General features: G+C 31.9%; 3 protein-coding genes across 3 annotated transcripts; 1 reads left to right on the top strand and 2 right to left on the bottom strand.

The window, feature by feature from the left end:
- Positions 1–9,089: 9,089 nt before the first annotated feature.
- Positions 9,090–10,105, bottom strand: LOC125822490 (glutathione S-transferase U20-like). The gene is made up of 2 exons (XM_049501892.1): positions 9,785–10,105; positions 9,090–9,434 (listed from the first exon to the last, which is right to left on the bottom strand). Exons 1-2 carry the CDS (start codon positions 10,103–10,105, stop codon positions 9,090–9,092), a joined length of 666 nt encoding a protein of 221 aa, XP_049357849.1.
- A 1,476-nt stretch (positions 10,106–11,581) lies between these two features.
- On the top strand, positions 11,582–15,385 carry LOC125822489 (protein ALTERED XYLOGLUCAN 9-like). Its single transcript, XM_049501891.1, is given in 3 exon segments — positions 11,582–11,710; positions 11,712–12,793; positions 15,282–15,385. Coding segments are annotated over 2 exon segments (1,086 nt in total). The 5' UTR covers positions 11,582–11,696; the 3' UTR covers positions 12,784–12,793; positions 15,282–15,385.
- Positions 14,259–16,248, bottom strand: LOC125822488 (berberine bridge enzyme-like 21). The gene has a single exon (XM_049501890.1). It carries the CDS (start codon positions 15,846–15,848, stop codon positions 14,259–14,261), a length of 1,590 nt encoding a protein of 529 aa, XP_049357847.1. The 5' UTR covers positions 15,849–16,248.
- Positions 16,249–16,489: the final 241 nt, after the last annotated feature.

The following is a 16,489-nucleotide window of genomic DNA, read 5'->3' as shown; positions in this document are numbered from 1 at the left end:
AGGACTCTTCGTTGTCTTGGGGTTTCTTACATATAAGAGAAGGAAATAAAAATAAGAAATGATTTTCTTAGCTAATCAAGTTGCACGTGTGTACAGTACGAAACTTAAATTACATAAATACATCCTCTTTTAGCCTTTTTTTTAATTTAAGGAAGTCCTATAAAAATTAGCACATGATTAAGCTCTTTTTTCTTTTATATATTTTTCTTCTTTTCCAGTGACATTTTACGATGGAGACCAAAACAAAATGTTTAGAAGCTGTTAATGTTGGAAATTACTTACTCTTAGATAGGGGTGTACATAGGTCGATTTGGTTCGGTTTTCATTAAAAAAAAAAAAATCAATTATGTCAGTTTATTAAATCTAAAAATCAAATCAAACCATGCAAAGTCATTTTTTTTGGTTTCGGTTTTAGTCGATTCTTTTGATTTTCTTCGATTTTTTGGTTTTTTACAACTATACGGTGTTTGAAAAAGAGATCAAATATATTTTCACTTATCTGTGTGATAAGCTAAACTTAAAAAATGTTAAATGAATAGAAATTTTCGTAAACATGGTAAAATTCACATGAGTACAAAATATATATTTTTTGAAATATCAAAGTTCATTATGTTAAATTAATAAGATTAAATGATACAGTCAAACTGAATACAAAACGAAATATTTACAAAGTAAATTGTTAAACATTGAAATTGAAAAACTATAATAATGTAATTGTAACTTCGGATCTTAATACAAAATAAAATATTTACAAATTTTACAAGCCCAAATTTGAAATAAAATATAGGGAAAAGGGTCTGAAAAATACTTCAACTTTGGCCGAAATCGCTGTTACGATACCAAACTTTATGGAGGACCTTTTACCCTCATGCACTATTTAATAGTGTATTTTAAAGGTATATATGTGCCCACATAGACACATTACTATTTATAATTATGCAATATTTATGATGTCCACATAGACACATATATACCTTTAAAATACCCTATTAAATAGTGCAGGGGGTAAAAGGTCTTTTCCAAAGTTCGGTATCATAACAACAATATCGGCCAAAGTTCAAATATATTTCAAACATTTTTCCCTAAAATATATAAACATTGAAAACTATAAACTAACTAAAAATATATTAACAAAGTAGATTATAAATAATAATTTTTTATCTATAAATAAAATAAAATTATATATATAATATTTACAAAATTTTACAAGCCCAAATTTGAAATAAAATATATAAACATGAAAAACTATAAACTAACTAGAAATATATTAACAAAGTAGATTATAAATAATATTTTTTATCTATAAATATATATATATATATATATATATATATATATATATATATATATATATATATATAACTAAACATGATAAAACCTTTATGGTATTTACATGAAAACACTTTAGTAACTATACTAAGAGTAATTAATTTAAATAGATATCTAAAAGAAATAATCTTATAACTCATCATTGATGAAAAATATAGAAAAGAATTTCTTGCTGGTTTTTCCATCATCCAATCCACAACAAATCGAATGAAACCTGGCGAAAAAGAAGTGAACACTTTGCTGAGGAACGAAGTAGCTCGCCTAAAAGGAGAGGAACGAAGCTTTGTGTTTGTTTTTCTTCAAACCCCAATCCGCTCTCGCTATTATGTCGATTTGATTTGGGGTTTGGTTTGACTTTTTTTCTTTTAATACCAAACCAAACCAAGAGTGGTCGGGTTTTTTTTCAACCGCCAAACCAACCAAACAAAACCACAAATCGTTTTTTTTCGATTTTGATTTGATTTATCGATTCGATTTGACTTGTACACCTCTACTCTTAGACATGCAATAATAATATATTTAATGTAATCTTATACATAAAATCTGATGATAATCTTGTTTTAAACATATAAATAAAATGTTTTTTTGGGATGCGTTTCAATTTGCACCCGAAAGTTCATTTTAAAGAATTTTTAAAACCCTTGATGATTATACCAAATTTAATTAAAGAAAAAATAAAAATACTTTAATTATATTTAAGTGATGGATATATATATATATATATATATATATATATATATATAAAATCACGGATTTGATTGCATAAATTGAGTGTCAATATATTTCCCCCCAGAATTTCCTCCGTTGATTGTTTATTTCGATACTATATATATTATCTTTGGACTCGTTCACACAAATTTGATATCCAATTAAGTCAAGAATATTGATTACTCTCTCCGTTTATTTTTATTTGTCATATTTTGATTTAACACGTATATTAAGAAAATTAATAATTAATAGATTATTTTATTACATCATCTCTATTAATTGATGTTTAATAGAATGAAATCTTCGAAAATGATTTGAAAATTAGTTAAACCTAAAAATTAATTAATATTTTTTCTTGATACGTTAAAAATAAAATAAAATAAAATTTATTTTAAAAATTGTGAAAAAAAATAGAAAATATACTCGGTAGTCGGTAGTGTATCCTATTTGTGTTTTCTGACAAAAATATGAAAACACGCATCCCTTCAAAAATTTATGGTGTTACGAGTAATTGAACTTTTGACTGTACTTAAAAGCAATGAAAGTACTAACGTACACTAAGCAATAGTAGAGACAAATTTTCACCAAGTATAAATATTAAAAAGCCAACAGAATTAAACATTAGTAATTCAGATTTTATATATATAATTTTTAAATGGATAAGATAGGATGACCTTCGAGATATTATAGTTTCACTCATGACTATATTCTCGATTCTCTTCAAAAAAATATAGATATTTAAAATATAACACTAAGGTATGTGCTAATATATCATTAGCTATACTTCACTGTACCAAAAGTTATAATTATAATTAACTGTGATATAATTTAAAGGAAAAAAAATATAAGTTTTAATTAATTGAAACTTAAATATACATAATCAAATATTACAAGAATCCCAGAATTTAACAATAACTTAAAGGACTAAGAGTGCAATTATCCCACGATATAAAATAAAATATATATATACATACATACATACATACATACGTAAAAACTTTGAAAATAGATAATAACTATTCCAAACACCATGTGTACATGTTTGGTTTGTCCATATTTACGGCCATTAATTATATATATTTATACTACTAGCTCAATGATGTTATTCTTGTACTTTATTTATGGGGCAAATTTATAGGCTAAATTATCGTACACGGGAATTCCTGGTTTTTTTCATAAAATATATATTTTTTAAGCATTGTATAATATTATTTGCACACATTTATATTTCAAAAAAATATGAACAATGCACTTCAGCACTTAATTAAATATTAAGTTATTTATCTAAAAAATAAAAATCAATTCTATAAAAAATTTAGATCCGCGATCTGACTTTATCCATGGAATCTGAAAATTAATCGTACTTTTAATATCTTAAGTTATCAATGGCGCAGAACTAGGTGAAACCCTTTGGAACTCGTATTAAAAAATAATAACTTTGTGGGCTATATATATACACACACCTAAGTATAGAGTAGGCAACTAAATTGACTAAATATAGGCCTATCATGATATCATCCATGTTGGAACTTATGTTTAGTAGACTTTAATTATTTGAATATTCCTAATGGAATTTGTGCAGCTAGCTATTGTGCGTGCATGTGCAGACCAATATCATTATGAAAAAAATAAAAACTATACTTTATCTCGGTTATTTATGTAGAAATACAAAAAGAGCAAAAAAAATAAATGATTTGCCCTCCATAATAATTAAAAGAAAAATTTATTGTTAGTTCAATAATTGTCCTTTTTCTTTGACAAATGTACTAACTAAGAATTTACTGAAACTAGACAAGGAGATATAGAGTCGAATATTTTAAATGTAAAAATTTAAAGTGATTTATAATTTACTGAAAAAATAGCGAGTAAAATACATTTATTGCGAGATATGACAAGTAATTACGTATGATGGTCCAGTTGAGGACACAAGGAACTGTTATTTTTGAAGAATGAGTGATTAGAGGGGCCAATTAAGACATTAATCACATGATCTTCCCTTTTTAGGGAATTAATGTCATAATGTTACTACTTATATGGTAAACTACCACTACCCTTATAACCTTTTAAATTATGTGATTAAGACTTGAAAAGTAAAGACAAAACTAGCTTTCCAGTGGGAAGGTTAGAAAGTGACTAACAAATTGGTCCAAATATTTTTTGATGAATAAAAAGAGATAATGACTATGGTACATTTTGGGTCCAAAAGTAAGAAAGTGATGACACATAAATTTATTAAAGTAGCCAACAAACAACATCAAGTGGGCTCAATCACACAGGATTAGAAACTACAAAGAAAGATTTGAGTAATTTGGTTACCTTTTTAGAGATGATAGAATATGGCCTACCTGTTGAATGAGATTATAAGTTAGGTTTGAACGTTGAAGGGATAGAGGAAAGTTTGATCTTTTTGTTTTGTTTAATTGGACTTTCTTGTTTCAAGATACGAGAGATAGAGATAAATGTATGTACACACCACGTTTACAAGATCTCACTTGTTCTAAGAAATGGACGCAACCTTTTTGGGTGGGGGTATTTTTGTATGACCATCTCTAAAACGAATTCAAGATTTAAATTTAATGAATTCAAAAATTATTAATCATCTAAGTTATTGAGTTTGAATAAAAACAAGCCATCAAATTTAGCCGAACTTATATTTCACCTCGTATATCCACCCCTATACTATTATCTTATCTATAAACTTATTAATTTATTAGAGCGAGGATACTTTTAATTGCTACTTAATTATATTATAGTAGCACACTCACTAAGATAATTATAGTAGCACACTTGTTAAATTAGGTTTTAGGTTTAACTCACACCCCAAAAACTGGCTCAAAGGGAGGAGGATTGCCCAAGCTTTATAAGGAATTCACCCATCTCATTAACCACCAATGTGAAAATTTTATCATTCTTTAATACCCACCTCACGCCCAGTGCTTAGCATCTGGTGCGTGGGCAATTTTGATTTTGGGGCCCCAACATCAGGTGAGATGGGCCCTGCTCTGATACCATATTAAATTAGGTCTTAGGCTTAACTTACACCCCAAAAGCTAGCTCAAAGGGAGGAGGATTGTCCAAGCCTTATAAGAAGTCCACCCATCTCATTAACCATCAATGTGAGACTTTAGTTATTCTTTAACACCCCACTTCACGCCTAGTGCTTAGCATCTGGTGCGTGGACAATTTTTATTTTGGGGGCCCTAACATTGGGTGAGACGGACCCTGCTCTGATACCATGTTAAATTAGGTCTTAGGCCTAACTCACACCCCAAAAACTAGCTCAAAGGGAGGAGGATTTCCCAAGCCTTATAAGGAGTCCACTCATCTCATTAACCACCAATGGGAATTTTGTCATTCTTTAATAACACTCACTAAGAAATGGCCTTGAATATTATTTATTTTTTAATTTCTTGAATCAAATATATAAAATTAGTTTAAATAATGAACAATATAATAATTAAATTAAAGATTTCTGTCTATATAATCTGATGATAGTTGAATTTTGTGACCACATACATTTCTTATTACTTAGCTATATTATGTTTTAATTAATGGGGTGGGGTTAGTGGATTACTACAATTCATGAAGGATATTGTGGTGGTGGAGAATAGAGAAATATATATGGCAGAAAATAGTTTCATTAAAACAATTATAACTAAACAAAGTATAGTTTGGTATGGTGTATCTGACAATACCATGCTATTAGTTGGTCCACAGATTTATCAATCAAAATATGTGTTGGGACACACAGTCCCCAACCTGTTTCGTAGCCATCTTGTTTGGTGAGTCCCACTCCAGATGTTTAACGGATAGGTGATCTTTTTATTATGGTTTAGACAATTTCCCCCCTCATATAACAACTAGCTTTGAGGATTAAGATGTTTTACGGATAGGTTGTCTTTTTAATATAGTTCGAATAATTTTTGTCCTCATGTACGACTAGCTTCGAGGATTAAGTTAACCCTTATGATATTAAAACATGATCCTCACTATTATTATTTGTTGATAATGACCCCAAGATTTAATTATCCATCCACACATATGACACACCAGATCCAACTTTGAGGGTAAGGTGGGGGTATTGAAGAGTTTGATATTGATCGTTTAAGTGATGAGTGATCTCTTTAATATGACTTGGACAATCTTCCCTTCAAGGACTAGCTTTACATACAAATATTAAAACACGACTCATTCTAACTATTATATACCAATGATAGAGAGTGGAGACCTAAATTAAATTGTCTACACACCATATGTTCAGCCCTGATGTGAAGTTATAAGATATTGAAGATTCCACATCAAATGCTTAAGGGTTCAACTGTCTCAAAATGACTCGAACAATTCTCCTCTAATGAGCTTACTTTTAATATTAAGCCCAAAATTATTTCTCGTGAAACAAACAAAACTGAAACAAGGGTAAATCATTGTGCCCACGTGTCCATGGATAAAAAAAAAATTTCTTTCGAATGCACCGACTTTAATCTGAAAAATATAGTCTTTTCTTGTTGGCATTACAAATTAACAAGGATAAAAAAATAAAAAAGAGAAACACAAATATATGGGAGTTGCAACATTGAAATTTAATTAATAGAGAATTAAGTACTGTGCTACATCTTTTCATTTTACCGGATATTATTGCAATCTCGACATGTTATACGTACTAACGAGTACACGATTTTGACATTATCCTAATAATGGACAACGACATATATAAAAGAAATTAAGGTGATTTGATTTCTTTTTCTCTTTTTTCCTGTTGAATAACAAATCGACCGCACATTTCTCTTTGAAACATTATTAATCTTGAAGTGATTTGATAAGATATGAAGATATGATTCTACATAAGAAGGTATGAAAATTGATGATTAGAATAGTTGAGTAATCACATAGTTTCTTATTAATATTCGGTGTGTTTCTACTATTTGCTATTTTATTTTGTTTTGTATTTGATATTATGTTATTAAATTTTTTATCTTGCAACCCTTCTATGAATAACCTCTCTTTTGAGTTGAGAGTCTACACAAAATTTGAAATTAGTCTTTCACTTATTATATACTCCGTTACGAAAATGGACATTGACATAATATAAATAGATATTTCTAATTCTTTCAACTTTAGATACATAATTGGAGCACTTACGATCAATGTGAAAATTGTTGAATAAGTCAATAATATAATTAGATAGTAGTATAAGCTAGATAAGAGGTCTATTAAGAAAAAGGCAAGAAATGACAGAATAGCATGTCATGTGGATGGCTGTGCATGGAGAGAACAAAGGTCAAGAGTTATATCTCAAAACTACCTAACATATTGACCACTTGGGACAAATCCACATGAGTTTTTTGTCAAGATCCATAGACTTACCTAATTAAAATTGATTGATTTTATGGGCATTTATCAATAGGGTCTGCTACAATGGCTTCATCTCCACATGCTCTTAAAATTTGGACACCAACACATTGGTTTTCACCTTATTGACAATGGCTAGGAGACATGCTTGAGTATTGCCCCAAACCAATAACACTTTAAATTAATATGCATATCACCAAAATCTATACATGCATGCATGTTTTTTGTCAAATAATATAAAATCATTTTGACTCGATTTGATTGCATAATGCACACTTTGTTCCCAAGAATTTGATGATTTGAGTGCATATTAATGCATTAGCTCCCTCCCCTCCATATCCTCACTCAAATCAACAACTTGGATATTAATATAATATAAAATGTTTCTTTCCAAATTCTCATAGAGCCAAAATATATTCCTTTGTTAAGGGAAAAGACATGACTAATTGTACCATCAGATGTGGTTGGTGAAGTCGCAAGTATTTCTTTATTTTTATTCAAAGGTTTCATATTTGAGCCATGAGTATGAAATTGTCTTTGGTACTTGGTAGGGAGCTCTTTAACACCCCAAAGTGTGACTTCCCGGAAGAATCCATCCAGATTAAGCGGAACCTAAAGTGATAACACCCAGTGAAAATTTAACACAAAAAGAAAGACATGATTAATGTTTACGGAGAATATGTGTCATCGATTATGATGAGAGTGATATCTTAAATAGATGAAAATGGTCTTTTGATCAGATCTCATATAAAAATAACATAAAACTAAAAAGTAGATTTATAAAGGACTACGAAACCAAATTTTTCCCCGATCTTGGGTAAGTATTTAATTCATTCTAGCTAGTTATAGGGTAGTACAAGTGTAACATGACATATTTTTATGGGTGCAATACACTCTATTGTTTGGTAAAGTAGGCCTAGCTACTTCCTACAACTCTATAAAGTATTGATATACTAATATCTTTCATTGCTTTTAGTTGAATGGACTTGTGCAGAATTTTCAACTAGTCTATGGATGCCTAAATACTTTATTGATAGATTAATAAAGTTTACTCTTTGTCTCTACTCACTTTTTCTTCTTCTTCTTCTTATTATTATTATTATATATAAATATCTTTTAAATTATATAAGTATCTTCTAAACCGAATCCAAAGTACATTCGAACAAACAAGATCTTTGCTACTTGTTCATATTTAGGATGTATTTATATGAATTATGAAATATGCTAATTTTATGAAGCATTATTAATTAATTAATTGAAATAATTGATTTAATGATCACTTGGCAATTATTTGACATCAATAATTGTGTATACACACGGTACAATCTGTATAATTAACAAAATGTTTTGGCGGATTATCCATTATTAGATAAGCAGTAATAAACAAAAAGATGGCTAAAAAGCACATGATCAAAAGCAATGAACTGACAGAAAAAGAACACTAAAATCAGTCCAGTAAGGCCCAAATCAGCTAGGAGTGGCCCAGTTTAGATCTTCTTGCAACGCATAAAAAAAATAACTGATCTGTTATTCATGCATGTTACATTTCTGTACGTATCATCTGAGGCGAATCTAAGTACTAGTATTCGCAATTTCAGAATAATAATTAGTACAATCTTATTATATGTAGACATTTATTTATTTCATTTTTTCTTTAGTACATTATTGATGTACTTACTGCAATTGAATTGACAGAACCCGTCCTATTCAATGCCATGCATCTTCCTAAGCATGATAACACACTGATAGATCTTTTCAGGATCTGGAAGGACACTAGAAACACTCTCCCTCTTAAGGCATCTCTTCATCCAGCAGCCAAATTTAGGACACTCTTGTTCAACCTTAAAATCTCCGAAAACCTCGTAAGCATGGAACCAAGATGTCATGGCAATGGCTATAACATCAACATACCCAAAGTTGTCTCCTCCAAAGTAATCTTTGTCACCCATGGCTCCTTCAAGCTTCTTCAAGATTTCTATGAAATCTTTCTTTGCAATTTCTAGTTCTTCACCTTTGCTCTTCCATATGCCCATTCCTCCTTCAAATATCTACACCTCAAACACATCGAACAATGTTAAAACAAAATCAAACTAATTAACACATGGTAAATTAATTATGGTATATTCCCATTTTATATGACCTTGTTTGACTAGACGCAATAAAAAATAAAACTTTACACAACTAAAATTTTATTTTGCTTACAACTTATGAACCTTTTAGACCACGATCTAAAGATCACTTTGGAATAATATGAAAATCTTATAACGAAATATTAGATCATAGTCTAAATTTAAAGTTATTTTTTAGGCGTTGTATGGCAATCTAATGTTTTTTCAGTTTCTAAGACGCGCTATACATATGTCGGAGTCTTATATTTTGAATGTAGATAAAATTAGACCTTTTTGTCGATGAAGTCGGCCCAGAAACGTGCACGGGAGCGTCCATAAGCACAAGAAGGCAACAAAGGATTAGGGGAAGGATACTTGTCATCAATATAATACACAATGTTATTGGACTCTACAATTGGCTTTCCATTATCTAACAAAACTGGAACTTTCTCATAAATTGGATTGGATTTGAGAAGCACATCACTTTTGCCACCAAATAAGTCTTCTTCTTGAGATGCATAGGCTACACCCTTTTCAGATAGAGCAATTTTAACCCTCATACAAAATGGGCTTGCCCAGAAATCCAATAAACGCAATTCATCTTTTGACATCTTTTTTTAATAATTAGTAGTAATGCACTCGATCTCTTTTCAAAATTTATATTCTTGATGATTGGTACATGCTGGGCTTTATATAAATGCAAGAATCTGAATTTCCAAAGTAATATTCTGATTGGGCTGAACTTCCAAGATCGCATTGAAAATAGGAAATATCGTCATTTTGTCTGTTTGGTTACGTGACCTGTCATGTACTCCCTCCATTCCATATTAATTGAATTTTTGAGGTATTTCATGCTCTTTAAGAAAAGTAGATTAAGACATAAATTGAACATAATTTTCCATTTTTATCCTTATTAATTATTGTCAAATTTATTCAAGTCATCACATCGAAAATCCAAATGAAGGGTAACATTCTAAAAGTAGTCTTGAAAACTAAACAATTAAGTTAATTTGAAAAATAAAAAATGACTCAAAAATTCAATTAATATAGAATGGAGGGAGTATATTACTCCTAGTAATAATAAGAGAATATTACTATTCCCCCTCTCTTCATAATTACTTGTCTATTTTTCATTTTTTAGTTATCCCTAATTATTTATTCATTTTGACAAATCAAAAAATGACAATTTTTTTAACCTATTATACCCTCAATTAATTACTTTGAAAAAAATATAACTTTTTGAAAATCTTAAGTTTTTAATTCATCCATTTCATAATTAATAGAAATAAAATTGTAAACTCACTATGTCAAATTATTGTTTTCTTAATAGGGGTGCTATTAAAAGTGGACAACTAATTAGGGATAAAAAGAGTATGAATTAAGTGATAAGTTATCTTTTGTTTTTTTAATTGGACAAATAAAAATAAATCGAAGAATTAAGTATTCTTTTTTTATTTTTGACAAAGTGAGTATTTAATTCAACAATACTAAACGGTTATTTTTCCAATTTAGTAAATCAGGAATGCTGAAGACCAGGGTTGCAAATTCTATTCGAGGGAAAAGGCATTGATTTCTTTCCATACTTTCATTTCCTCATTTGGAAACTCTTATTTTTCCTCCTTCTCATTATGTTTTCCCCCCTCACCATATAATCCCACAATTCTAGATAGGATACTTTTTTTTTTAATCGAGGAATGTATTAGAAATAATTTTTATATTTCATAAAAATAGAAATAAGATATAATTATATAGTACAACATACTTTTTTCGAAGGTTTCTTGTAAGGTTATATTCTTATTATATCTGATTTTCGTATTGAAATGCAATTAAATTAGAATCAGCCTCAGAAAGTCCATATTTACTGCCCTTTTAACTTCCAAATATTTATACTGTTCAATTATATTCAACATTCCTGTTCTTGATAAATCTTTGAAGATCTCTGTCATCCACCTTTCCAGTTCTTGAAAAATCTTCATACAAAGTTCTTTTCTTTTTCAATTTCTAAACCCCAAGCAAAGATTGCTAATCTGCTTTCAAAGTTTCTTCCTTTTTTCTTTTAATGGGGATTCCCCGTCAAGAATAGCAGAAAAGACTCTCCATTCCTCTTCAATTGGATCCAACATTCAATTTATTGAAACTCTGCTGTCAAAGCTCTGTTTTCTTTTTCTTTCATTGGATTTAACAGTCAGAATTAGAGATATAATGTGGGGCGCCGTTATTGGCGGACTTTCTTGTACTCTTTGTCCCTCTGGGTATGGCTGGTTGGCACTTGAGTCGCAACAAAATGTTATTTTTCAGCTGTGCCCTCTTCATTACCCTTGCTGTTTGTGTTCATTTGACCCCTTATTTCCCTTCAGTCTCCTCTATGCTTTCTTCATCATCATCATCATCAATGGTAAATCTTGACTCTTGCATTTCTTTACTTCACCAAGTAGCATTTAATTTTCAAGAATTGAATAATGAGAATTGTAGTGTGGAAAATACTGTTAGGAGTAGTAGTGACAAGTCTTGGAAGTGGATTGAGTCTGAACCTGTTGTTCAATGTGATTTCCAAAAGTTGTCCAAGTCTCATGCTTCAGATTTGTTTAATGGGTCATGGGTTGTTGTTGCTGGGGATTCACAAGCAAGGTTATTTGTAGTTTCTTTGTTGGAGTTGTTATTGGGGGAAAGTGAAATGGAGATGATTAGGGGGGATTTGTTCAAGAGGCATAGTGATTATAACATACTTATTGATGAGATTGGGATGAAGTTGGATTTTATTTGGGCGCCGTATGTGAGTAACTTGACTGATTTGGTTCTGGGGTTTGAAGAGAAAAAGAGTTATCCTGATGTATTTGTGATTGGGACAGGGCTATGGGATATGTTACATATAAATAATGCAACTGATTATGGTGTTTCCCTAAAGTTGTTGAGGGATTTGGTGGTATTACTGTTACCAGTACCTTCAGATTTTGTTAATGATGGAGCTGGCATGAATTTAGTTTCAGTTCGTTCACCCAACTTCTTTTGGCTGGGAATGCCAAAGCTGATAAACTCAATGTTGAATACAGATGAGAAGCGAAAGAAGATGACTGATGTGATGTGGCAAGCTTATACTGATGAGCTTTATAGCAGTAAGCTGCTGCAACAATCTGGTGGACCCCTTTTGTTGCTGGACATTCATGCATTGAGTAATAATTGTGGAGCTCATTGTACTACTGACGGAATGCATTATCACGGAGTTGTATATGAAGCTGCAGTTCATGTAATGCTAAACGGATTGCTTATAAAATCTAATCAGAAGCTGTAATGGAGACAGGGTAATAGAATTAGTTTTGTAATTGCTAGAGCTTTCATTATTATATGGGATTCGTTTCCTGGTGTTACACTTATCAACTGAAGATCAGTGGCAAGAAGTTTTTTATGGTAGTCCATACTAAGGTTCATATTCTTTTGCCCCCTTTTTCTTCAATTGTAGGATTACTAATACTCATACAACTTATATATTGGAGCAAGGAAACCCCTAATGTCTCACAACAAACTTCAACAGGAACATGTATAGAGATTCACATCAATGTTTAATGGTTTTAATATCTCGATGAAATGCACCTATATTCAGTTTTTTGCTTTCATTCCATATAAAGTTGATCTAATTTCTTTCAGAGCTAGGCAAATATGGTAACATACATATTGGTGATTCCCTATGTGCCCTTTTCTTCTTTCCCATCAAGTTGAACAGGTCCTCAGACGTATACATCTTAAATTCCTGCTATTCTTTGTCAAAATCATTGTTGATAGTGTAGTCCAAACATCCAATAAGCTAGTATGTATATATATATTCATATCCAACCAAAAGTATGAGCTGAAATTTCATAGCTAAATTCATTTTGACCAATCTGCTGTCACCTGTAATGGAGGTCCTTAGATTTAAACTCTACTCAGTGATTTGTTGCTGCTAACTCCCAAACGATTATATGTCAAGTTGCATAATTTTCCCTCAGACACCTTCTTCGTACTGTTTTATTAACGAAACTTTACTTGTAAAAAAAGGAGACAGGTGAACAATTTCTAAGTTCTGATTATTTTTGAGTAATTTATGGATTATACAATTTAGATATTAGTTCTTTAGTTAATGAACTAAAGTGGACGTGTAGGTTTACAGGAAGTTACATAACTACATTCTAGGAAACTAGTTGCACGATACAGCTTAATCACACTTGAGTTCCTGAATTATACTTATGAGCCAGGGCTGCGAACTTTTGTGAAGTTTGTCTTTGGATGCGTTAGATTGTGATGTAGTTGTTATTTTTTTATTTTTGATAACCGAGAAATCCGTCTGTGACCCGCCCTTTGGACCAATCACAGCCTTCTAAACTCGGTGGATAATGGGCCGGAGGTTCTTATCAAGAGTGTGGGATCAGGGATGTTTAAAACCTTTACTTTGATTGGAAAATAGGTAATTAGAACTAGGAAAAACTTACACCTCTCTCTATAAACCCACCCCCTCCAAAGGAAAGGGAAAAGAGAACTACATATTCTATTTGAGGCTTATTAAGATGTATGAGAACTGAGAAAGGTGTGTGTTGCTTGCATTTCTTAGTCCCTTGAAACAGACTTGATTCAGCATAAAAGGAAGTTGCAAATACATATTATACAGAAGGTTGTCTCTCAAACTAATCTTTTGACAGAATCAAATGGGCCAAAATAAAATGGCTTTGTGGAAATACTGATACCTCAAGGTTGCTCAGACATCACCATACCTTTATTGCCCCTATACTTGGTACTTTACGCTGCTAAAGGAGGGATGCTCTGTTCGTTCCAGAAGAAGTTATCTGGATCAACCAAAGTCTTGACTTTGACCAATTTATTAAAATTATCCTTGAAATACTTCAGTCCATAAACACGACCTTCAATATAGCGGTTGTTTCCATTATGGTTGACCCCTATGTCAAGGTCTCTATAATTTAAATATGCACATCTCGGGGATTTTGACACAAAAGGAGTCATGTAGTTGTACAGTACTCTGGTCTGGTTTATATAGAAGTTCTCTGCTTCCTTTCCTTCTTTCCCCCAATTTGCTGCATACTGGATTTTAAATATATTTCCTGCTCTGTGAGGAAATGGAGTTTCCCATTCTGGTATCTCACTCATCCTTCCACCATATTGATTGAAAACTAACACTGTGTCTCCTAATTCAATCATTTTATCGAATATAGATTTCAGCTTATCCTTGGGAATGGGTTTCTGCAAATAGTCTGACTTGCGCTTCAGAAACTTCGCTCCAGGCTTTCGGTTGAGCAAAGCATCAGGCAGTGTTTCATTAGGAAAACTTGCCCAGAAAAGCTCAGATTCTATCCAACTCATTTCCTTGCAATCCTCAATACGTAAACCCAATTGAGGAAAATCCCTATCCATGATGGATAGAAGTTCTCTGGAATCTCCAAGAAATAATGCTACAAATGTTGCTGTAATTGTCTTAGTTCCTTTTTGCTTCTCATCAATAGGTTTTAGAGCTAACCTTATAAAGAGATTGCTATCTATTTTCTCTGCAATGAATTGCCACCAGTAAACAATGTCAATTGCATTTTCTTCCAGGGTCCTCACTACCCGGAAAACAGTAACAACATCAGGAACTTTTACCAGCCTAAGTTTGTAAGCAGATATCACTCCAAAGCTAGCACCACCCCCACCTCTGATCGCCCAAAATAGGTCTTCTCCCATTGATTCTCTGTTAAGAATTCTTCCATGAACATCTACTATGTGCGCATCAATCAAATTGTCAACTGACAGTCCATATTTTCTTAACAGGTTACCGTATCCTCCTCCAGTTATGTGTCCACCAACACCAACAGTTGGACAAACACCAGCTGGGAAGGCATGGACTTTGCTTTTCTCCCAAATTCTGTAGTAAAGTTCGCCTAGAAGTGCACCAGCTTGGACCCAAGCAGTTTCATTTTGGATATCTACATCAATTGAACGCAGGTTAGACATGTCAAGAAGAACAAAACTGATGTTGGAGACATAAGAAATGCCTTCGTAGTCATGCCCTCCACTTCGGATCTTTAGGTACTTGTCAGTTTTCCTGCAGCAAGTGACAGCAACCTGGACATGAGATTCTTGTAACGGAGTGAAAATAATGTCGGGTTTTGGAGTGGTTGATCTATTGAACCTCTGGTTTCTGATATAGTGTTGTAGCACAGACTTATATGAGGAGTTGTTTGGAGTGTACACTCTTGACAGTATGTGGTCAGATGGATGTGAATGTTTGGATAAGCACTGAAGGAAACTCAGGTATGATGGTGTTGAGGCTGCCAATGGAACAAAATGGATAACAAAAAGAAACGAAGAAAAGGTTAGAAAGAGAGAGTTCTCCATATCGAATCCCTGGTTTCCTTGTTTTCTTTTATTTTTTCGCTATGAGGCTCTGAAAGACAACATGGAGAGTTAAGCTATTCCATGCTAACTAGAAATATAACAAGAGAAGATGCCAGCAAATCAGGTGTAATACAAAGTTCATCAAGCAGACTGGTGTGCCTTGTTTTCTTCTTCATAATGTTGTGAACTGGAGTAGAAAACTATCATTTTTGCCATCTTGCAGTTTGGTAGTACTAAGTGAATGTAGATCCTCTCCATATTTACTTGTCTTGTCACGCCTGTTCTTTAAACTATAGACTCCTAATTGCAACCTTGATTTGACTTCTACCAACTAACAAAATGCATCATCTGCAGTCTTGATTTCTAGTTTATCCAAGTCTTTGTTGATGATGTAACTAGGACAGCAATATGGCATGTGTCAGAAAACTAGAAAAGGAAAATGAACTTTGGATGATATGATGAATGAAAAAACAATGCGGCGTGCTATTTAACATGTCATACACCATAGGTATAAATGTTCCTCCTCCCCCTTAAAAAGAAGTCTCGAGTTTGAGTCAAAGTTGCTAATAACCCCGGCATTATACATTGTGCATCGACGAGTCAGTGGGTTCCGGACACTGAACGGTTGAAACAAATATTTA

This window comes from Solanum verrucosum, unplaced genomic scaffold, assembly GCF_900185275.1.
Source record: "Solanum verrucosum unplaced genomic scaffold, falcon-dt-bn FXZP01000103.1, whole genome shotgun sequence".
Classification (NCBI taxonomy): Eukaryota; Viridiplantae; Streptophyta; class Magnoliopsida; order Solanales; family Solanaceae; genus Solanum; species Solanum verrucosum.
Note: the sequence above shows the minus strand (reverse complement) of the source record. Positions and strands in the feature narration are given on the sequence as shown.

Excerpts from the sequence above, each read along its gene's own strand:
- LOC125822490 (XM_049501892.1), bottom strand. The coding sequence starts at position 10,105 with ATGTCAAAAGATGAATTGCGTTTATTGGATTTCTGGGCAAGCCCATTT. Across the intron at positions 9,435-9,784 it reads CCGACTTCATCGACAAAAAG|ATATTTGAAGGAGGAATGGG; the intron begins GTCTAATTTTAT and ends TTTGAGGTGTAG.
- LOC125822488 (XM_049501890.1), bottom strand. The coding sequence starts at position 15,848 with ATGGAGAACTCTCTCTTTCTAACCTTTTCTTCGTTTCTTTTTGTTATC.